The sequence below is a fragment of the Setaria viridis genome, chromosome 2 (genome assembly GCF_005286985.2).
Source record: "Setaria viridis chromosome 2, Setaria_viridis_v4.0, whole genome shotgun sequence".
NCBI lineage: Eukaryota > Viridiplantae > Streptophyta > Magnoliopsida > Poales > Poaceae > Setaria > Setaria viridis.
The window spans coordinates 30,114,635-30,136,712 of NC_048264.2; the positions used below are offsets into that span (position 1 = coordinate 30,114,635).

Here is a 22,078-nt window from a genome sequence, read left to right on the forward strand (position 1 = left end):
GAGGCGTCTGTTTGCTTTGTACCCGCACTTCGTCGGTGAAGACACACCTTCCCGACATACTCCTACTATCCTTTAAGAAATTTTATCCCGACATTTTTCAAGAAAATTTGATTGCTTAATAAACAACAAAACTCTCAAATTCTGTGTTGTACGGGCCCCAAGCCCCAATAAAATGGTCTCCCTGCGTTTTGGGCCCAGAAAGAAGAATACGGGCTTCCTTTGTTTTGTCTGGGCCTCCAATCAAATGTCTCTGTGGGCCGTGTCGTGCACATCGCTCCTTGGGGCCACTATTGGGCGATCGTTTTTGGGTGTGTTTGTTTCTTGAGGTAAAGTTTAGTTTCGTGCCACATTTAATTATAAAATTAATTACACAGGTGGAGGTTAAACGGCGAGACGAATCTATCATTTAACCTCCATCTGTGCAATGAGTTTTGAAAAAATCTATATTTAATACTCCTAATTAGTATTTAAACATTCGATGTAACATGAGTTAAGCTAAAGTTTAAAGTTTAGGGAGAGGAACCAAACGAGACCTCAGTACCAACGCGCGAAAGTTCGAAGTAGCTAGCAACGCTACTTCGAACTTTCACGCGTCCATCTTCTTTGGCGTGTTCCCGTGTTGGATTTTTGCGTGCATTAAATTTAGCATTAAACTTAACCCATAGGTGATTTCGGCATACAACGGTGAGGAGGGAAGTACACGGGTGGGAAGATTGTTTTGACATCTATATGAAGGAAAAGAAATATAGACAATATATCCTTTTCATGCATATAATTAAATAAAAATTCCAATGAACGAGAAATCACGGCAGAGTGCGTGATTAGTAAGATTCATTTTACATCATGATACAAAAACACTTAGGAACAATCATCGGCCTGGTGCATATACGATGATGAATAGAAAATGTTCTATAAAAGAGAGGTTTAGTCTATTTTGTGACCAGAAGAAGAGAATCACATGTCTAGCACAATCTTTTAATCTTTTGTTCGTGGTGCACAATCTTTTTATTCACATTATACCATTTTTTATTTGTCATAGTTAATTTTTGTTCGCAAAAAATAGTCATTTGTTGCTTATTTATCCGTATCTAAAATAAATTTTTAAAAAATATTATCGAAACATAGCTAAGTGAGATCTTGTTTTGATAATCTTATTGTAAAAATATAATGGTACAATTAAAACTTAATTTGAATACTCCCTTTAAGAGTTATGATTTTTTTGTTTTCCAATTCACATGCACCGGCCACGTTATCATTTTTTTCTTAGGTTTGCAATGCATGCATGCATCCTACAACTATCGATTTTGTCGCCTCTTGCGACATATAGATGCACCCCTCGTCTCCCCGGCCTGCTCGGGACCCAAGCTGCGCGCTGGACGGGGCGCACGAGCGCCCCCGGTCCACGCGACTCCACCGGCGCCAACCCCCTGCCACCTGCACCGCTCGTTGCCCCCGCGAACTCCGCGAGGGGCGGGGATGGCCAGCCAGGGCGTTAATCGGTTCGCTCCATCCGTTCCTCTTCACTTCCCTTTCCCTTCTTGCTCGCGCATTCTCTCTCCTTCTCTCTCGCTCAGGTCTCCGATTGGGTATTGTTTCTTCTCTCCTAGCTTTAATTAATCACTGCATTTTTCATGTTCAGGTATGTTAGTATCAACTAGTACTGCTAAATGCATTAGCAGTTCAGCGATAATTCTGCATTGCACATAGAGCCATTTTTTTTTGCCTTTGCTCTATCATAATCTCACCTCCAGTTTAGTCCAAGATGTTAGATACATTGATTTGGTCCCTTTGCTTCCTATGAATGTGGAATCAAATTCTTGCTACGAATGGGTTGCTGATGCAAAAGAGATTGGACCAGTGAAAACTTGATTACGCAATTGGGTTGCGAATCTAGTATGAGTATATTAAATGGGAGTAGGGACGGAATTATGAATTTGAGAGGCTTATACAAATAGACACAAGTGCAGAAAATATAATTAGTTGAAGTTTGGGGAATCACCATTTTTTTTTTTACTTTGATCCAATGCGCATGTTCCGCACCCAGTCAATAGGAATTGGGATATTATGTTATTTAGACCTTCCTACTCCTTCTGGGACTTGCCTAGATTAGAAATCAAACAATTGAAACTGAATGCCATTGCATAATCATGGGATTCAGGATTCAGGCCTTAGGGTCCCTGTGGTAAACATTGCAGAATGCCTCCTATCTTCATTTTTTGTTATGTTTATGAATGCATATCCTGAAATTGAGTACACTCTGCAGGTTCCTTCTGTATTTGGATAAGCTATAAAGGTCTCAGCACCTTTCAATGTGATGTGATTTGCGAAGGATGTGTTCTCCAGGATAATGACAGTTTAGTTTCCGGTTCATATTGTTGTCTGGTGGATTTTGATCATACCACGATACAATGGGGAAACACTCTGCTGAATCTGGTGTTAGTATGCTCTTGCATGGAGACTTGGACATACAGATAATTGAAGCAAAATGTCTCCCCAATATGGATCTCATGACAGAAAGGATGCGGAAATGTTTTACTGGGTATGGGGCTTGCAGCACCGACTGTGGGAAGGCTGATCCACATCCGGACATGAGGAAGATCATTACTAGTGATCCATATGTTTCAGTTTGCCTTTCAGGAGCAACAGTGGCACAAACTCGAGTCATTGCCAACTCGGAGAACCCTAAATGGGAGGAACACTTCTATGTTCAAGTTGCTCATTCAGTTAGCCGAGTTGAGTTTCATGTAAAGGACAATGATGTTTTTGGGGCAGAGCTTATCGGTGTGGCTTCAATACCAGTTGAGCACATCACACCAGGTGATATGGTCAGTGGCTGGTTTCCAATTTCTGGCCAGTACAGTAATCCTATGAAGCCATCTCCTGAACTGCATTTATCTATCCAATATAAGCCAATCGACATGAACCCATTATACAAGGATGGAGTTGGTGCTGATGGCCATCAGAGTGTTGGTGTCCCAAATGCTTATTTCCCTATTAGGAAGGGTGGTATGGTCACCCTATATCAAGATGCTCATGTTCCTGACAATTTCCGACCTCAAATTGAGATCGATGGTGGGAGGACATATGAACAAAACAGATGCTGGGAAGATATCTGTCATGCAATCATTGAGGCTCATCATCTTATCTACATAGTTGGCTGGTCCTTGTATCATCCTGTGAGGCTTGTAAGGGAATCAACAAAACCTGTTCCTAATGGAAACCCACTAACCATCGGGGAACTTTTGAAGCGCAAAGTTCAAGAAGGAGTCCGTGTTATAGTGTTACTTTGGGATGACAAAACGTCACATGACAAATTTCTTTTGAAAACGGTAAGATTCTTTCCACCACCAAAAACTATTCATTTCAGAATATCAGAATGTCAATATATCAGTATTACTTCACTGTTATCACGTAAACGGTTGTCAAGTGGTAGACACTAGACAGATAGTAAATGAGGAGTAGATAGTACGCTTTTCTAATTACTGCATGATAAGGATGAAAATGTAATAACTGAAAAGGTAGAGATATTTGACCATACGTAATTCTCTTCCCTTATGGTCAATGCCCCTGGTGTCTCTCAAGAACCAAGCTGGTAAGTTCAATTGTTAAACTATCTTAATCTACATAATATTATGCATCTGTTTTTTTCATTCTTTGCTCTTTTGTTTTGTTTTTTGGGTTTATTCTGTACTTTTTATCTTTTTTTCCTATCTTAATATAATGATATGCAGTCATCCTTTGTGTTTGAGAAAAAAATTATGAACAAGATAAATGCCCACAGAACCCAAACTGCAAGTTTCAGTTGCAGCTCCTGTTGTTTTGACTACAAGAGCGTGGTTGCTACTTTGTTTGGAGAAGAATAGTCTGATAGAAATGATGTAGGTGGAATGCAGGATGGGCTCATGAATACACATGACGAGGAAGCTCGCAAATATTTCAGGCATTCTGGTGTGCATTGTGTGTTGTCTCCTCGCTATGCTAGCAACAAACTTAGCATTTTCAAGCAGCAGGTTTGGATATTGTTTCTCCCTTGTGGTCACATACACATACACTAAATTGCTACATTGCTCGTTTCAAAATATCAAGAACTCATTCTTATACATTGTCACATCCGCATACACATACTCTGTTGGAAAAATAAAACTCACATTCGCATTGTGTATGAATTCTCTTGCAAAAAACCTTGGTTAGTTAAAAAATGATGATATATTGACTAGCTTACGGAGGCATTCATAATGGAGTTGGTGGATTGGGAAGTTACAAGTTGTAGTTCATTAGTCCTACTTATTTTGTTATAACAGTAAGTTCTGTAAAATCACACTCTACTATCTTAAAAAGCAAGTTTTCTTCTCCAGGTTGTAGGAACTTTGTTTACACACCATCAGAAATGTGTCATTGTAGACACTCAAGCCACAGGAAACAACCGAAAAATAACTGCTTTTATTGGTGGTCTAGACTTGTGTGATGGCAGATATGATACACCTGAACACAGGCTTTTCAAGGATTTGGATACTGTTTTCAAGGATGATTTCCACAACCCCACATTCCCTGTAAGTTCTCTACCATCCATTATGTTTTTCTCTCCAGCTATGTTGCTGACTTTCTACCAGAATTTTGTACACTAGTGTTGACACAGTCAGCATCATTTTAACCTGGTGAAAATTTGAACATCGTTCTTCCAACAATCACAGGTTAATAAGCTTGGACCCAGACAGCCATGGCACGATTTACATTGCAAAATTGAGGGTCCTGCTGCATATGATGTACTTACAAACTTTGAACAGAGATGGAGAAAATCTGCAAAATGGAAAGTCAGTGTCAGAAGAGCCGTAAGTTGGCATCATGATACATTGGTAAAAATAGATAGGATGTCATGGATTGTTTCGCCCTCTGCAGATGAATTAAATGCACATGTTTGTGAAGAAAATGATCCTGAAAACTGGCATGTACAGGTATGATGAGTTATTCATATTGACATCAAAGATGTACCACCTCTATGTGATTACTTAACTAGGTTTTAGATAGTTGCTTTACCTTCTCTTATTTGGCTAGGTATTCCGATCAATTGATTCAGGATCTGTAAAAGGATTCCCAAAACTTGTTCAAGAGGCAGAATCCCAGGTACGATCCCTTTTGACGTGTTGAAAATTGTAATGGAGTGTGATTTTTTTTAAAATGGAGACTAGCTATAATAAAATTTAACATTAAAATGCGAACTTTCTGTCTGAAGATTGGTCCTTTCAGTGAGATATTATTTTACCCTTTTGTTCTGCAGAATCTTGTCTGTGCAAAGAATGTACAGATAGACAAGAGCATACACAATGCATATGTTAAAGCCATCAGATCTGCACAGCACTTTGTCTATATTGAAAACCAGTACTTTATTGGATCTTCATACTACTGGTCTGCACACAGAAGTGCAGGTAATAAGTTGACTGTTAGCTACACTAATATTTTTGTTTTGTTCTAGCTTTGTTCTTAACCCTCCCATTTGTATTATCATTCCCTCTACATCAAGACATGCTTTTGGGTTGTGTAATATTTGTTGCTCCACAGTTTCCACTACTAGAAATATGGTTTAGTACCAGATCTAGTTATAACAAGCGATTAACAACCCTACTTTAGCATTCTTGAGTATTGATTAAGGATCATTTGGACTTTTTATGTGTCTGAGGTAAAAAAAAACATAGATATGACTGGTTTGATTGGAAAATGTGAGAATAAAAACACTATTATGTGTGCATAGTCGCCACCCGTCCCTTTCCAGTGTTCACCATGGCTGCCGAACAGCTTCACAGAGAAACATGATTCGGTGGAGGAAGAAGATGGGATTGCTGGGCTTAGCGAAGCGTTATTTTATTTGGGCTTTTCATTTGGGCTGTGTGTTTAGCAATTTTTTTTAGAGGAACAGGAGGGGTTGCCCCCCTACTGATTATATATATATTTAAAAATTGTTAAAAAGGTACAAAAGAGCGTGTGTTTAGCACTTCTGCAGCCCATCTACGCAGCCACTGCCCATCCATATCGATTGATGCTGTCGTGGCTCTGAGAAACTTAAAGCATTGAGCTGAGCACGTACAGGATATAAAGCATTGGGACTTAAAGCATTGTCGTGGCCCGTAGCTAGTTATTGTTTAGTTGTTCTTTACTCAATTTGTTCTATTTGTTTCATTGGTCGTTAATTGGGTTAGATAATTTTAGAAGCACACTGAAAATAAATTAAGTAAAGATGTTGGATGTCGCTGTAGAGGTCAGAGAACATGGTTTTCTTTTGTATATTTATGTCTGTAGTGCGAGTCCGCCCCACCTAAAATTCTAAGCCAGCTACGTACGCCACCTACAACATGGTATTACCATTTGATGCATTTTTTCTAAGTAAAGATCTGTTAAGGCCAATCCAACTTATGATTTGAATTCTCATGGAAACAGGTGCTGAGAACCTAATACCAATTGAATTGGCCATAAAGATTGCAAGAAAGATTAAGGCAAAGGAGAGATTTGCCGCATACATTGTTATACCAATGTGGCCTGAAGGCAATCCGACAACTGCTGCTATGCAGGAGATCCTCTATTGGCAGGTTTGTTCCTCGTCGTGGTCGCATTTTCATTGAAAATATATGATGCGCTGTCTTTTCATCCTGACGTCTTTTTTCTTGCTTCCATTTGATCACTTCAAGGGGCATACTATGTCACTGATGTATAAGATTGTCGCGGACGCTCTCCGAAAGGAGGGTTTACATGAAAGGCATCCACAGGAGTACCTGAACTTCTATTGCCTTGGCAAGCGTGAAGTCTTGAGTGATGTTTTGGCGACGAACAATTCCAATGAGAACTCCGCACTGGTAACTACACTTCGTTCTTGAATGAGTTGCTCAAATGTGTGAATTAGATATGTTTTTATAAAGATAGACTGTGTTCCTTTTCTTCCAGCGTTTAGCCCAGAAGTTCAGGAGGTTCATGATCTACGTGCACTCAAAAGGGATGATTGTTGACGATGAGTACGTGCTCATCGGATCAGCCAACATAAACCAGAGATCCATGGATGGCTCACGGGACACGGAGATCGCCATGGGCGCATACCAGCCTCATTACAGCTGGGCTGGAAGGGGCAGTCCTCCAAAAGGACAGGCACGACCTTCCTCTCTATGAAACTCTTTGCTCAATATCTAGAGCTGCAGCTCATAAGTCATGACACAAGCGCCGACTGCATTGCTTGTTCATCTGCAGGTGTATGGGTACAGGATGTCTCTTTGGGCAGAGCACCTGGGCACGGTGGAGGAGTGCTTCCGCCGGCCGGAGTCCGAGGAGTGCGTGCGACGGGTGAACCAGATGGCGGATGACAACTGGGCGGGTTATGTCTCACCGCAGATGGTGGATATGAAAGGCCACCTCATGAGGTACCCGGTGAGGGTCGAGCAGGACGGGAGGGTGGGGCCGTTGCCGGGGCAGGAGATCTTCCCGGATGTCGGCGGCAAGGTACTGGGGACCCACTCATCGCTCCCCAATGCACTGACAACGTGAGGTGGATGGAGCTTGAAGGTGGCACACGATCGAAGAGCTGAAGCTGCTCGTCTGCATTATTTCAAGTGGTTGGTACTTGCTGAAGTTTAATCGTCGGATGTTTAGGCTGGTGGTATGTATATATATGATGAATTTTTTTTTGCATAATACAATGTTCTTTGGCATTGCAGTTCGGTTGAGGCTCAATGCCATCTTTTGTTCGGTTTGTTGGTTTTTCATAGTTGTATAAGCATGTTGAACTAGGTAACCGGACTGCTTGTATGTTCCTGTGGCAACTGGCAAGGAAGTAAAGATCAAAGAATGCGGGTCGCTTCTTTTTTAGATATATCATGTTCAGGACAAGTTAAGTGGTTAAAAAGTATGTCATGTATTTAAGAAATGGAGGGAGTGTCTAAGATGATTCAGAGACTACTAATAAGTAAATGTTTTGCTTAAATTGGCATTTGACAACATCTGATTGAGGCTAAAAACCTTCAAGGATGATTACCGATATGATGGTGTTGGTACACATGATACCCGTTCGGCACTTGAATTCCTTGGCATAAATGCCATCTGTTTGAATCCTGTGGTTTCAGTGAAAGATGTTGCAATTTGCAAGGAATGCAAGGACATATGTACATGCACGAGAGCAACAGTTCCAACGGCATTTGCCAGAATGTTCGCGCAAAATCTTTTTGGGCAGGATCTGTTAATTTGGAGGCAGATCGTCCTTTTTTGTTCGCGGTAGTACCAGTGTTACAGTCGTTTAGTTTCCGAATTGAGGATAACTTTCAGATAGTTATATTTCATTAATTTTATTTAAAATATCTCATAACAGGTCCTGAACATGCAAGGTTTCGTGGTGTAGTTGGTTATCACGTCAGTCTAACACACTGAAGGTCTCCGGTTCGAATCCGGGCGAAGCCAAATTTTCTTTATCTTTCCTTTCATTTTCATTTTCAAACCCAAGAATCCGGGCGTATGAGCCAAGTTGGTTTGCTGTCAAAATTTTGGCATTTGCAGCAAACCAAGCACGCTCTATATTTCCAAATTTAAAGTCAATCGAAAGAGAAGTTTGTGTCCATTTTAAACTTTATAAGACTCTGTCCAGGCAATATAGCTTGTGGAAATGATAGGGTAATGTCACTTCATTTTCAGATTATCGCATTAAAAGGACCTCGTACAAAAGAGTACAAGTAAAGCACTTGTTTTTTGTACATGCTTGTTTACACATTACACGGGCCTTTCTCTACGCTAACGCTACAGTATTGCTTTGATGTCTCTGTTATACAAGGAAAACTTTCACATATTTTTTCCACACAATTCTGTACTAAGGAGCTGATTTTCAAGTGAGTCTCAACAGCCTAGGGACACAGAGATGCGAACAATGGAGTTGGACCCACCTCAATCAAATGTTCAACGCCTTTGTTCTGAAAGTGAAAAAAAAAACAAACAACCCGTATATTTCTCACCACGCCGAGGTTTTCATGGGTGCCACTTGATGCTGCATCCAACACTACAGTAATAAAAAAATGTTAAGAACAAAAGTGTGAAGAATGTAAATCAAATTTTAGATTAGCCATACGTACCTAGGTTTTTCTACGAAAGGCAAGTCTTGGCCACTGAGCGCACAGTCAATTGCACGGCTTAGATCCCTGTAATATTGGGAACGAACATAAGCACAACGGGAGACTGGAAATTTGTATGTGTGCTAATACGACATCACAGAATTCACCTTCCAGTTACTGGCACATTGTTACTGGGTCTCGAATCATCAAACTGTCCATGGTAGAAAAGTTCAAAAGGCCTTCGTCCATCCTGCTGTCCGACAAAGAGAATCGGTTATTGTTTGGTTATTGCACAAGTAAGATAGCCAGCAGAGCTAGCAATTCACAATTGGGGAGCACAGGGATCAGTGTGTCACCTTTTTAAACAAGTAAAACTCTGGCGTGCAGACTGCTCCAAAAGCTTTAGCTACTTCTTGAGACTGTAAAGTGCAGTAGTAAGAAACAAATAGATCAGTCAAAAGGAAGAACTTCAATGGTAAAAGCATTGCATCGAACTGCAGATCTTCATTGGTACGGAGCAGACAGACCTCATCATAAAGATATGGGAAGGGATACTTGAACAATTTTGCTTCTTCAGCCATGCGTTCTGGACCATCCTGCAGAATCGAAAAGGTCAATTTTCGTTCATCCAGAAATCCTGAAAAACTGCATGACACATGTCCTGACACAGGAGCATCAGAATATAGAAGCAGAACTGATTTTGTTTTACCAGATAAATCATATCAATGTAGTGCATTCCAGGTTTCGAGAACTAAAGAGCAAGCTACAATAAATGTTTGGATTCTTATGTTTTGTCAAAGAAACTCCTGGATACGGACATAGCAGAAACTAAGTAAAGCTCTCTTCGGTTGTAACTCCTAACCTGGGGATGTGTCCTTATTGAGTTCGACGATATGGCAACAGCACCAATTCCTTTCTGCATTGTATCTAGAGGTCATCACAAATATAAGCAGAAGAGAACGTTCTCCCAGTTCTTCCAAGTTCTTACCTCCATGTAGAAAGAGGTGAGTTTTGCAATATCCTTTTTCAGATGTTTTACAAATGGACAGTGATTGCATATGAACATAACCTGAAAGAGGGGAAATTCAAGCGACAGTAGGTTCACAATGTAAGCAAATGCGGAGATCTGACAGTATTTTTTTTTGACAAGACTACAGGTGGTGTGAATCACACAAAGCAAAAAAAGTGTTCTATTCATTCACAATTTCATACAGGTGATGAAGAGAGGTGTTTCTTCAGTCAAGGAACAAGCTGCAATTAGAAACATTTAGCACAGATTATACAGGAAAAAGTCACTGACCAGCAGTGCAGGGTTGCCCTCAAAATCATCCAATGTCCAGAGCTTCCCCGTCAGTGGCTCCGGGAGCTGTATGCCCACCACAAAGACAAAGCAGCCAGCCAACCACACCAGCATCAGGCTCAAATTCCGACAAAGACCTTATCAAGAACCTGTGCTGACCGGCATACCTCGAACTCCGGCGCGCGGAAGCCGACGGCGACGCCGGTGGCCTCCGTCCTGGCCATGCGCACCCGGAGCCGGCGCCTGCCCGCAGCCGGCGGCGAGGCGAGGGAGCCGTGCGGGCGGCGGTGGCGGGGCGGGAGCGCGAGGAGCCGCGCACGGGACGAGGAGGCCGCGAGGGGGGAGGGGAGGAGTGAGGCCCGCGCGCCGGCGACGGCCAGGGACATGGCGCGCGCTGCTCTGCTACGGCGCTGTAGGCTGTGTGCCTGTGCGGCTGCGGACTCGCTGTGTGGCGACAGGCGAAGCGGCAGCAGAGCAGCAGACTCGGTGGCGACTGTTGATGGCCCCGCAAAATGGGCTTTATTTTTTTTGGAAAGAAAACTTTTGCAGAGTGAGCTCAAATAATTTTCATATTTTTTCTTTTCTCATACTATATTTTTCTATTTCCATATTAGCATATCTTTTAATAACAAAATTTTATTTTGCAAAGCAACCCTTTTGACTCATCTTGTCCACCTAATTTTTGACCGGTGGTGTCGCGTGGATCCCGACGGGGGTGGATGGTGCCGTCAAGAGGCGGCATGGGAAGGAGGATGGCGATGTGGAGAGGCTGCGCAGGGAGGAGGATGGCGCGCTGGGAGGCGTTGCAGCTGCAGAGATGAAAAAAAAAATGTAATGAAAAAGAGGATGATAGGTGGGACCCAATGAATGACAAATGGGATCCGATGCTGATTGTGGCTAATCCATCATATTTCTCTCAACCTCTCCGACCAAACAAAAAACTGGAACAGATCCATTCCTTCTAACCAAACACGAGATGGGTCAAATCCAACCCAGAAAACTGGGATGAACCCAACCCACATATTTATCCCAAAACCAAACACATACTAAATGTTAATTACTTGTTTGTTTATCTATGTACATCTTCATACAATCAACACCCTACACTTGGTAAAGTTTTTTTTTTGCTGTGATGTGGGGTTGTGATACTTTAGGTTTGGACCTTATAAAATTCAGGTATTGTAGGCTGAAAGCTCAGTTACTCATAGGGCCACGTTTGAGAGAAAAAAAAAGATGTCATAATGTCCTCTTAATTTTTTTAGTTCTATTGTCAAATGTTTCACCATTTAGTTCATTTGCTACATCGAACCTTCATGGCAGCAGGCTTGCTTGTTACCTTTTATTGAAATGCTACAATTGAGTTTCCTTCATTGTTCATCATCACCTAGTAATATTAAATATTTTGTCGAAACAGGCTGATGGTGCACTAGGCGTGGAGTCAATCCATTTTTCTGAACACTTCATTTCTGTGCTTACCACCTTCTGGATGCATGCAGTAAGTGATACCGATGTATTCTCCTATGATAATAGTAATAGTAATAGTAATAGTAATAAATCTTATGTGCTGAATAGCCATTAAATTGCAGTTTTTTCCCGCAAGAGAAGTATCACATTAGGTCAACTGCAAATAAGGACTGTGCGTAGCGCCTGAGAGTATTTGTTTGTTTCAGCAGCAGCAGTCGCTCTACGCTTCAGCAGACGAGTTCCAGGATCTGATCAAGCAGGTCCTCTCCTGGGACATCAGGTCGATCTCACAGCGGATCCGCCCCCACCAAGTGAACATGGAAGGCAATGCCGATGCCAATTGCAGCAGAGAAGCTGATGAGGACCACGAGGGCACAGCAAGCTCAGGCGTCGTCTACCACCTCCATCTTGAAGGCATTGATGTGTCGTACAGGATAGACCAAGGCTCTAACATCGTCGTCGAGGACGCGGCACTCCTTCCCGGTGCCATGGGAAACCAGAACCGACATGGTTACTTGGTGTGGAGGGATAAACTTGGCAGCGACGTTTCATAGCATGGCCATTCGATCTCTCTGCGTTTTGTTACTGTTTGTAGGAATGCCGTGTGCAGTAGGATTTGAATCTGATTGTTTCTAATCTTTGAATTGGATTTGGAATGTATTCTCTCCATCTCAAATTATAGGTTGTTTTGGCCTTTTCAGATTCATTCCTTTAACTATGCATCTAGATATAATAAATCTAACGACTTATAATTTGGAACTAAGGGAGTAGAATTTTTTTTCCCACTGATTTGTGCAGGAGTCCTAAACAAGCTCGCTCTGGTTTCCTGATGTTTCCTTGTGCACGAGCCTTTGGTCAGCCACTCCAGAGCGCGGTTGCCATGTCTGGGCAAAGTAAGCAGGATCGTGGGAATGCGCGGCCGACGCTGAGGAGCGAGCCGAGGTAGCAGCCCAAGTGTTTTAATTAGCAGCAGCCGATGAAGAATGTGTGCCGCGCTCCATTCCTCGCCACCGGGAATGGAGGATGTTGCCGGCACAGCATATTTTCACAATGTCTCCGGTTCGGATTGCAATTAATAATTGCGATTCTTTCTTTGCATGAATCCGTGTGTTAATGTACGCAATTTGGCGTACCGGAAGCATCGGATTAGGTGAGCTCTGCAAAGGCATTTGCGCAAGATTGCTATTGGGGATCGTTTCAAGTGTCAAAAATGGATTCTGTATGTCTGATAAGTGCTTGCTTCATCAACTCAGCTATTTTTGTTTGTTGAGAGGAGCTCTCTTCTTCCATGGGGGCAGGGGTGTCTACAAAGGGTGCGATTTGAGCAAAATTTCTACGTTTCTTATGGTGATATCAAATGGAACCCCAAGGCTTCGTTTGCGTGTAAGCTCAAGTAATTATGTTACCACTGTCCAATGCCAGGTTTTACGCTTGATGCTATTGACCACCAGGGTAAAAGGATTCAGCAGCTCTGAAGTTCAGGTGGGTTTTGCTTTACAGACTGATGGCTGTTTCACCACTGTCAATGACAATGGAGCCATTCATAACTGTGCTCATATGTGGACTTCTGTCGGATAGGTGCTCCGCTCCATTCTGTTGTTCTTGCAGGCCATTCTTCTCTGTGCCTGCTCCATTCTGAAGTTTGAGCCGATTAAAAATGGTGACATTGTTTGCATTTCGAGAGTTGAATGCTATACAGTAACATGAGGCTAGTGGATGCGGTATGCCGGTATGCAAGTATTTGTGAAATTGTGATAATGCTCAAGTGTTTCTTATAACTTGCAGTGTCTGACCAGTGGGCGACACCGCGACAGAATTCTCCTCGTCCTCTTCGCGCGCGCCTCAAGACTGACGTCTTCTTGGATCTCCTGCCCGGCTGCCCCCCGCCACCGCAGCCCCGCTGGGTACCTCGACCAAACCCCGCCACGCGCGGCAGACGACCGGAGAATCGTGAGTGCCCTCTTGCTACCCCCTCGAACCACAAGCTCGATCGGTGGCCGGCTGCAGCTGCAGCTGCAGCTGCTTCTGCTTCCCTGACCGGCTGGCCGCCTGCTCGCTTGGTTTGCCTAGTGAACCTGAAACTCCCGTGGCGCTGGCAGCCGTTCTCCGGGTGCTCATGATTCGCTTCTTCTGCGTAGCAACTAGCACGTGATTCCGTAACTTACGTGCGTTGGGGTTAAGAGCTCGAGATGTTGATGGATTGGTGCGGATAGAGTGTTGTGCTGTTGGCTGAGTTGATGCAGTGCAGGTGTTCGACGGAATGCCAACCAGATGATTCTATTTCTTGCTCGTGTGTGTGTGTTTTATATGTATTATGGGATGTGGCTTCTCTAAAAAGTAGTGGGTGCGGTTTGGTACCATAGTAACTTTCGATCAGGTCAGTTTCTGCATAGGCAAATTTCAAGTTGTTATCTGGAGATTGTTTCAAGTGTCACAATGGACTCCTGACTAACAGTCCAAACCATGAAAATGCAACTTTATTCACTTGCAAGTTGGGTAATCAGCTCTTGACAGGCTGTTAACAAAAAACCTCTTGACTCCTAGGATTTGGTGAGTTCATTGGCTTTTGGGACTCAGATCATTGCAAGCTAGTAGATAAAATAAGCTCAACTTCACGTGGATTCTGCTTGCAAAACAGTGCTTGGTTGACCCCTGCGAATGGCAGCCGAACCATCGCAAGCAGCTGTGCTTGTGTTTGGATTTCTGTCATACACCTGTTCTGAACCAGTTTGCTCATGCAGCCGTTGGTTTTCTTCCCCATCTCCACTAAACTGGACACATTCCTCAGTTACTACTCCTTGATTTCCTTCTTGAGGCTCATTATTTTCTTCATCTGTTCTGTTTTTTCCTACTTGCTTGTTATCATTTTGCATGAGTTTTGTTGACCTATGCTGCTTCTTGTAGGCATAAATTATCAATGCTATAAAAAGAGAAGAAGTTGAAGCAGCTCCAGTTAGGATGAATAGTCCCCTAAAGTTGGCAAAGGTGAGGCTGCTTGAACCTGTGACAGGACCCACATTCTGGCAGTCATTTTGGTATCCCATCCATTTTTTCTCAATTTGAACCATAGTATCTCCCCCTGTTACATTGAGCATTGCCTTTGAGATGTCACCAAGTAGAGGATTTCCCTTTGCAAGTGCCTGGACAAAGAACATAGCCATTTTAATAACTCATATGCAACAATGACAATGATGGTTCATGTCTTCTCTTATGCAATGGTTAAATAATACTTCATTTTTGCTTGTGTCAACTCTAGATATTTTGATAAGGCACAAGAATTTAATGGGCCATGAAAGGCCAAGAGAAGAACTATAGGATGTTGTCTTTCACATGAATGCTATTCTTGGCAACTATGACAATGGTGGTTCATGTCTTATCTTATGCAATTATGGTTCAATAACACTTCATATTTGCTTATATCTAGAGACTAGACATTTTGATAAGGGACAAGAATTTGACAGGCCATAAAAGTCCAAGAGAAGAACTACATGATGTTGTATTTCACATGAATGCTATGTATTTTTTTCTTTTTCTTTTTCTTTTTCTTTCAAATAAACCAACTTATGAACTCATTCATAGTATCTCTAGAAATGTAGTGCAAAAGAAGCATATTAGATGCAATTCAACTTACATATCCAAAACCTGCAGCCTTATAAATTGGTCCAACCATAGTGTAACCTTTGCAGTGGTTTGCAAGGAACAATTTAATGTATGGAACTTCATGCAAGAGGGCAGCAATACCACCATTGCTGCTTCCTCTTGAAAGTGCATTATGAAAATCATCAGGGGTATCATAGGGCTTGATCTTGGATCTATCAAAACCGAGTTCTTCCAGAAGTCCCTTGACATATGAGCCACGATGGTATCCTACAATTTCTCCACGTTTTAGTAGTTCTTGGATATCATTTACAGTAGGTTGAAGCTGTTGTACAGTCAACATTGATGTCAAGTTTGCTGTGTAACTTGATGTAACTACCAGAAGAAAACACAGCCATACAATCATCACTATCCGAGATAAAAGGCGTTCCACAATCTCTTCTGCAGCAACTATGATAAATTAGTTAACGTATTTTATATCTGCAATATACAGATCATAGCAATTTTTTTGTTAACATTTTGTAATTACAGGACTGTTCACTGGTGTGAATATTCCTTGGTATAGTGTGGGACAACCATCATGCTTGCTCTCTCTTTTGCTTGCTGTATACGGAGTATTACTTGCTACAGATAGTACAAAGTTATCCAACATATATTAGCCATCGTTTTTCTTTTTGTGGGAGCCATTTTAAACCTAAATTTGAATAACATTTCCCACCTTTATGATAAAGCAGATCATATACGTCAATCATTTACTAGTTGTAGGCTTGTGGCTAAAAAAGTTTTGTCCACTGTCAGTTTCATGTTGTACTTTTGCTGTGCTGACTCTCAGCATGTACTACAGCGCCATTTAGCAGATTAGAAATTGTCACATACTCCCTCCATCCCAAATTATAGGTCGTTTTGGCTTTTCTAGGTTCATAGGTGTTTGTATGCATCTTGACATACACTACATTTAGATGCATACAAACACCTATGAACCTAGGAAAGCCAAAACGACCTATAATTTGAAACGGAGGGAGTATATTTTATGTACTTAGCAAAAATAGTACTAAGTAACTAATGCTACTACACACTATGGCCACCAGTTTGGCAGCAGCAGCTTACGGATAAAGTTTGTTAGTAGTTTTGCTAGCAAATAGGATTGATTAGTTATTTGGATAAAATTTATTAGTAGGTGCCTGGTGTATAAAGGCAGCCGATGAGTCCTAGGTTAGGCAAGCAAAGAACAAACTCAATCCACTTAATTAGGTTACTCAGAGCCTCCTTCATGAGGGAGTGCTTCCTCCCCTTGCTACCTTAGTCCCTTATCTACCACATCAGGCTAATCACTAAGGATAGTGTACCCTAACTGGATAATAAGTCACCACTAACTACATGCTTCCTTACTCCAGGATCCAGATCTCACAAATATGTTACAAAGAATTTCAATATGTTGTGAAAATTCATTTAGATCCATGTTTGGAACATAAAAAAGGCAAAATAACATAAGCTCCAAATATGTAGTAATCTTGCTACTAGATTGCAGTTAGTTGATACTCAAATTTCCATATAAGATAGTAGGTCAATAATTTTTTGTGAATTTTTTGGATATTAGGCTTTGTGAAAACCTGGTGATTTTGGATAAATAATTCTTGTTATAACATGTTTTGCAAGAAAACTTAGTAGTAAATAATTGCAGTTAGAAGAGACTTATTAGCATAATTGCATTGCGTCAAGGTTAACATATAACACAAATTTGCCTACATGTGCATGATCTTTCTTCGTATCTGATTGCAATCTGTAAATTTTTATTGTTTTGATTTTCCTAGTTTGAGTAAGATAGACCCAATATCTGTTTGCTAACCAGTAACCACCAATGTGGAGTACTCTTAGTTACATTATGAACATCCCATGTATATTTCTTAGATTTATACTAAATGTTGCATTTCATGATAATTATGAAGTAAAAAAACTAATGTGGTAAGTGTACTCAACTCTCTTCAAATAGGGGGAAAAATATCATAATTCCCAGCTGTCTGGGAATTGTTCCACGGACATGCTTGTTGTTGCCTAGAAACTCCAATGATAATACCACTACACCAGTGTAGATAAAGAACACAATGCTCCCTAGCCACATGCCAGGTGTTAGTGGCTTCAAGAAAATCCATGTGTTCTTTTTTACACTGTCTTTCACAGGAACCACCATTGCTATCCCTGATTCTGTGTATGGCACAGTAAAGTCAGCATAGAAAGTTCGGTTATACCTGATTGTTATATCTCCAATTACTATATCGTATACCTGCAAGGCAAACATGTAGTTGACTAGTTAGAACAGAATGCTGGGTTAATGTCTTTTTATTAAAAATAATAAATTAGTGTCATACTATCACTCAATAAACAATGGCAGTATATGTTCTTCTCATAAAGAAAATATTTTTTTTGTGATAGCTTCTTGCATTTCCATTGAGTTCTATACTCGATAGTCTAGGATCATGCAACCGGTGTTATGCAACTAATGTAATTTTAGCCTGGAGAATTGTATAGCATGCCAATTTCTCTGTTATGATTAACCAAAAAAAGTATAGAATGAAATCAGTGTACATGAAAAACTATGTGCTAGTTTGGCTGGTGCTTCAAGGCTCCAATGATTTACAGTTTACTACTTACTAAAGAAATTCAAGTAGGTTGTATTTGGTCCTAGACTTATTTGTACCTTAAGATGAACTTGATAGACAAAATCATCATAGCTTCCACTACTTGTATCCTCTGGAGAACCAAATAATACATATTCATAAGGCACTGCATATGGAAGTATCTTTACTGCCTCTTCAAATACATCCACTGAAAGCCCAGTTGCTTTAGTTGCACCTGTGAATTGATCCTTCTCAACCTTTATAAATTGTTGATATCCACTTGAGCGTACACCAACTCGAAGTTTCTTCCCACTTGCAGGAACCTCAAAGCCTCGAGGTATGTCTATGGATTCTCCTGGCCAGATCACAGGATTAAGATCTGGCAGTAAGTTTGTTGTTGATTGTGATTGATTTAATCTCCGTGAAAGTCCATTTTGTGCTTTCCAAAATCCAATTTCTCTCCATCCTCTCCCAATTATATTTATTATTTGAAACGTTGAAACAGCAAGCTGCCTATCTGAAAGGTCAAACCTGCCACTCAAACCTATAAATTTACTCTGCAAGATTTCCTTCAAGAGTTCTGGACCATTACTAGATGTTTCCAAGGCTTCCAAGTCTGTTGATTTTTGTTTGGATACTGGTTTTCGAAATGTGGCATTGGCAAGTCCAACCTTTTCCGCAGCTTGTGCTACTGCCCAGATTGTATCATAGCTCCAGAGTCCAAATATGTTCAATTTCGGCAGTGGATCAGTCGGGTTGTCAATTTGGTACCTAATATTCCACCTTGTAGTGAAGTTGTTCAGTTCTGTTGATTTGGGAACATAAAAGTGGATACCCAAGGCACCGTTCATTGATTCCACGACAGAAGGATGCAGAGAATCTATGAGATTGGTTACTCCACCGGTTATGATCCATACATATCCTTTTTTCATCATTCCTACTTCTTTTGCCTTTATGAAGAGGGTGGAGGCCAACGCCGAGGACATGTGCACAATATAGACCCTTGTTTGCATTGTCATTAACTTGTATAGTTCTTTGGTAATTTGTTCACTAGTTGCTGACTGAGGAATCACACTGCGGTAAGGAACATGCACATTATCTTCTTGGAGGACATCGATAAGGTATGGTATGATACCTCTGCCATATTCAGTGTCTTCATAGATAGGCACCGCCTTTCTCCATCCATATGCCTTGATAGTTGAGGCAATGCAGCTCACTTGTGCTGAGTCATTTAGTGTTGCTCGGACAAAATATGGAAGACTGCTAGGGGATAGAGTTGGGCTTGTTGCAGTGAACGAGATGATTGGAACATGACTTTTAGTTCCGAGGTCTGAGATAAATATAGCTTGTGAAGATTTCTCAGGACCAATGATAGTTTCTACTTTGTAATTTTCCAGCAAGTCAAGAGCTGTAAAATAGCACAAAGATAAACTTTGGTAGAAGATCATCATTATCAATGAGATTATGAAAATATAGTAATTTGCACAATAAAACCCTTCAAATAATTGGAGCTGAATCTTTGATTAGGAACATGATAATCCATGTTGCAAGGATGCATGCCACAAGTGAAACACAATCATAACACAGATGAATTTTGTCCCTAGTCCAAACAATCAAAACAGTTTTGATAGCCGCTACTTGCACAATCAGGAGGTATTCACAGTTTGTCTATTTTCTACAATTTTTTTGGAACTTGTTCTTTTTTTGCTAGGTATAACTGGTTGCTACGTGGGGTAGGCACTATTCCCCACCGAACTGCAAAAGGAAAGGCACCAGTGGTGCCACGAACACACCACGGGGTGGCTATCTGCCAGATTGATAGGGATTAGTCACCTTTTGTTAAGAGAATCACTCATCTTGTTAGATTGATTGGTACCAATTACTAGGGAGAATTGCACTGTCTGGTAACCATACAAACCAAGTCAGTGTACTCATTGCAGTAATCAAGGAATGAAACAATCTTCTCCTGCCTATTTCTCTCTCGCTCTCTGCTTCTCCAATTCCACCATAATGTAATGAGTACACTGGTTAATAATACTATTTTAGCTAATTCTAGCTTTGTTCTTAATTACTTCAAGTATATCATATTAGAATAACATCTAGCAATATTCTAACCGTTCCTTTTTCATCATACATCATTGGCCAGTTCTGACAAACTGCAGGAAATTTGTCCAGATGCAATCCCAATGGTAAAGATCTAATAGGAACTTTGTCTTATACATCTTATTAGGAACAACTAGTTATGACATGTCCTGATCTTTTTTTTTTTTTGCGAAACCTTCCTGATCTATTTGTTGAGAACCATTCATTTTCACTAATGAAGGTTGCTTGTCCCCACATGGAATGGCCAAGATTCTTCATGTTTTCTTTTTCTTTATGCATATTGCTCCTTTTACATCAAGTTTATATTGCAATGCAAACACTCTGGTCATGCCTCATTCTGGCAGCTTCTTTGCATGTTTGCTCTCCCATGGCCACTTAGTCGTGCTGAATGAATTTGTATCGATTTATGCTTTAAATAAAAGGATTGTGCACAAAGCACAGTTGGGCAATGGTGCGTGCAACTTTTAATTCAGCAGCACAAAAGTAACAGGTAAATGGAATCGGCACACCGCAAGGTTTTAGAACATCTACCTTGAGCTGCAGCCTGGACATCATCACTCGTGGAATCCCTGATGTGGAGAACAAGCTTTGTGCTATAGTTCTGGTGGGCAGCATAGAAGTCCTCTAGAGCCAATGAAATGCTGGTAATTGCTATTTTGCCGACCAAGGACCCCAAGTCAAGGATAACTCCAACATGGACCTCATGTGCTCCTCCTCCAGAAGCATTTTGTGCTACACCAATGCCGGCTGATAGCAAGAGGAGCAGGATGACTCTGGTTGCTATCTCCATCTGGGGAGCTGCCAGGTTTGCAGAATCTACTTGCAACCCCGTATCAGTTATATAGACTGTTTTAGTAGTCTCTTTCCGAGGTGTTTCTGCCAGCACAATGAGCTTGTTTAGTTTGTCCAGTACAGTGTTGCTTCGAGCTTACCAATCACTTGAATATTGAATGATGATGATGACCTAGATATTGAAAACTTTGTTGTCATCAATTTGACAACCTCTTGATTTTTTCTTTATTGCAAGTTGTCATATCCTGGACATGTATTTGTCGTTACGCTTTTACTAATCAACTGATTATTGATAGTTGATCACATTAAAAGGAATGCAGCAGTTGACATTCATTGGCATGCCTTCAGTTTGGCTGGGTCTCACCACCAATTTTCCTTCTCAAAGTCAGTTGCTTCTAGTCCACGCAGTTTCTGTTGGCAAATTGTGATGGTTAACTTGACTGAGCAAAATTAAATGGTGTATGCTGTTTTGACTGCCATTTGATACTTACTACCTCCATCCTTAAATATACAGTAACGTTTATAACAAGTTAATTAGTTCAAAAATATAAAGTTAAACTGGTTGTCCTAGACATCATGTATGAGCGGAGCTTCGGAGGGAGTATTTACTTTTGCGATCGCAGCGATAGGTGCCATTTCACCTTGGCGAAGAGGTCCTCCACCTACAGCGTGACCTGGCCACTATAAATTCAGTTTTCTCTCTTGTTAGTTGGTGTAAGGTGCAATTTCGAGGCAAGGATCGGTGCGAAGGTCAAAGGAGATGAAGTAAGCAGGCAAGTTTGTTTATTTCGAGTCAAATACTGGACCATGCTCTCAGAAAAAAAAAGGGGATGAAACATGTTGTAACCCAGAACTTCTTTCTTTGTGTTTGTCAATTGTCAGTACTGCTATCCTTTTCCTTTTTAATTTCTACATTTTTTATTTTAGTGTTTAAAAATATATGTCCAAATAAAAAATTACAGATCCATATATAGCCATTTGAAACATCTCCGCTTGAATTGGCGGAATATCCCTTGCAGGCTTGCAGTAACCGTACGTTTCCCTCCCTTCGCAGCACATCTTGAAAAAAATCATAATTCGGTTTATGGGCCGTTGAGGGGCGAAAATGTATGTGCCTTCCACTTAGCAAAAACTTTCGG

General features: G+C 41.1%; 3 protein-coding genes, 1 long non-coding RNA gene and 1 other non-coding gene across 9 annotated transcripts; 3 read left to right on the plus strand and 2 right to left on the minus strand.

Annotated features, from left to right (window-relative positions):
* The first annotated feature begins 1,362 nt into the window (after window positions 1-1,362).
* On the plus strand, window positions 1,363-7,846 carry LOC117844771 (phospholipase D delta). 3 transcript variants are annotated; one of them, XM_034725554.2, is made up of 11 exons: window positions 1,363-1,499; window positions 2,264-3,329; window positions 3,894-4,010; window positions 4,356-4,550; window positions 4,692-4,952; window positions 5,053-5,121; window positions 5,276-5,423; window positions 6,430-6,578; window positions 6,678-6,842; window positions 6,931-7,128; window positions 7,228-7,846. In XM_034725554.2, exons 2-11 carry the CDS (start codon window positions 2,409-2,411, stop codon window positions 7,519-7,521), a joined length of 2,517 nt encoding a protein of 838 aa, XP_034581445.1. In that variant the 5' UTR covers window positions 1,363-1,499; window positions 2,264-2,408; the 3' UTR covers window positions 7,522-7,846. The 3 variants fall into 3 exon arrangements, with proteins under 3 accessions (XP_034581445.1, XP_034581446.1, XP_034581447.1); XM_034725555.2 differs by having other exon boundaries at window positions 1,458-1,586; XM_034725556.2 differs by lacking the exon at window positions 1,363-1,499 and having other exon boundaries at window positions 3,190-3,329; window positions 3,883-4,010.
* A 507-nt stretch (window positions 7,847-8,353) lies between these two features.
* On the plus strand, window positions 8,354-8,427 carry TRNAV-AAC (transfer RNA valine (anticodon AAC)). Its single transcript has one exon. It is a non-coding gene; the product is annotated as a tRNA-Val (tRNA).
* Window positions 8,428-8,630: 203 nt separating this feature from the next.
* On the minus strand, window positions 8,631-10,841 carry LOC117844773 (uncharacterized). Of its 2 annotated transcripts, none has more exons than XM_034725558.2 (9): window positions 10,536-10,841; window positions 10,369-10,434; window positions 10,057-10,137; window positions 9,931-9,984; window positions 9,596-9,664; window positions 9,425-9,487; window positions 9,236-9,321; window positions 9,090-9,155; window positions 8,631-9,016 (listed from the first exon to the last, which is right to left on the minus strand). In XM_034725558.2, exons 1-9 carry the CDS (start codon window positions 10,752-10,754, stop codon window positions 8,986-8,988), a joined length of 735 nt encoding a protein of 244 aa, XP_034581449.1. In that variant the 5' UTR covers window positions 10,755-10,841; the 3' UTR covers window positions 8,631-8,985. The 2 variants fall into 2 exon arrangements, with proteins under 2 accessions (XP_034581449.1, XP_034581450.1); XM_034725559.2 differs by having other exon boundaries at window positions 9,236-9,318; window positions 10,536-10,834.
* A 2,557-nt stretch (window positions 10,842-13,398) lies between these two features.
* Window positions 13,399-14,799, plus strand: LOC117845013 (uncharacterized). The gene is made up of 2 exons (XR_004637989.2): window positions 13,399-13,782; window positions 14,737-14,799. It is a non-coding gene; the product is annotated as an uncharacterized lncRNA (long non-coding RNA).
* Window positions 14,292-21,077, minus strand: LOC117845011 (glutamate receptor 2.8). Of its 2 annotated transcripts, none has more exons than XM_034725881.2 (5): window positions 20,679-21,077; window positions 18,125-19,452; window positions 17,407-17,710; window positions 15,464-15,699; window positions 14,292-14,972 (listed from the first exon to the last, which is right to left on the minus strand). In XM_034725881.2, the coding sequence occupies exons 1-5, from the start codon at window positions 20,935-20,937 to the stop codon at window positions 14,445-14,447; spliced, it is 2,655 nt and encodes an 884-aa protein (XP_034581772.1). In that variant the 5' UTR covers window positions 20,938-21,077; the 3' UTR covers window positions 14,292-14,444. The 2 variants fall into 2 exon arrangements, with proteins under 2 accessions (XP_034581772.1, XP_034581771.1); XM_034725880.2 differs by having other exon boundaries at window positions 15,464-15,870; window positions 20,679-21,072.
* Window positions 21,078-22,078: the final 1,001 nt, after the last annotated feature.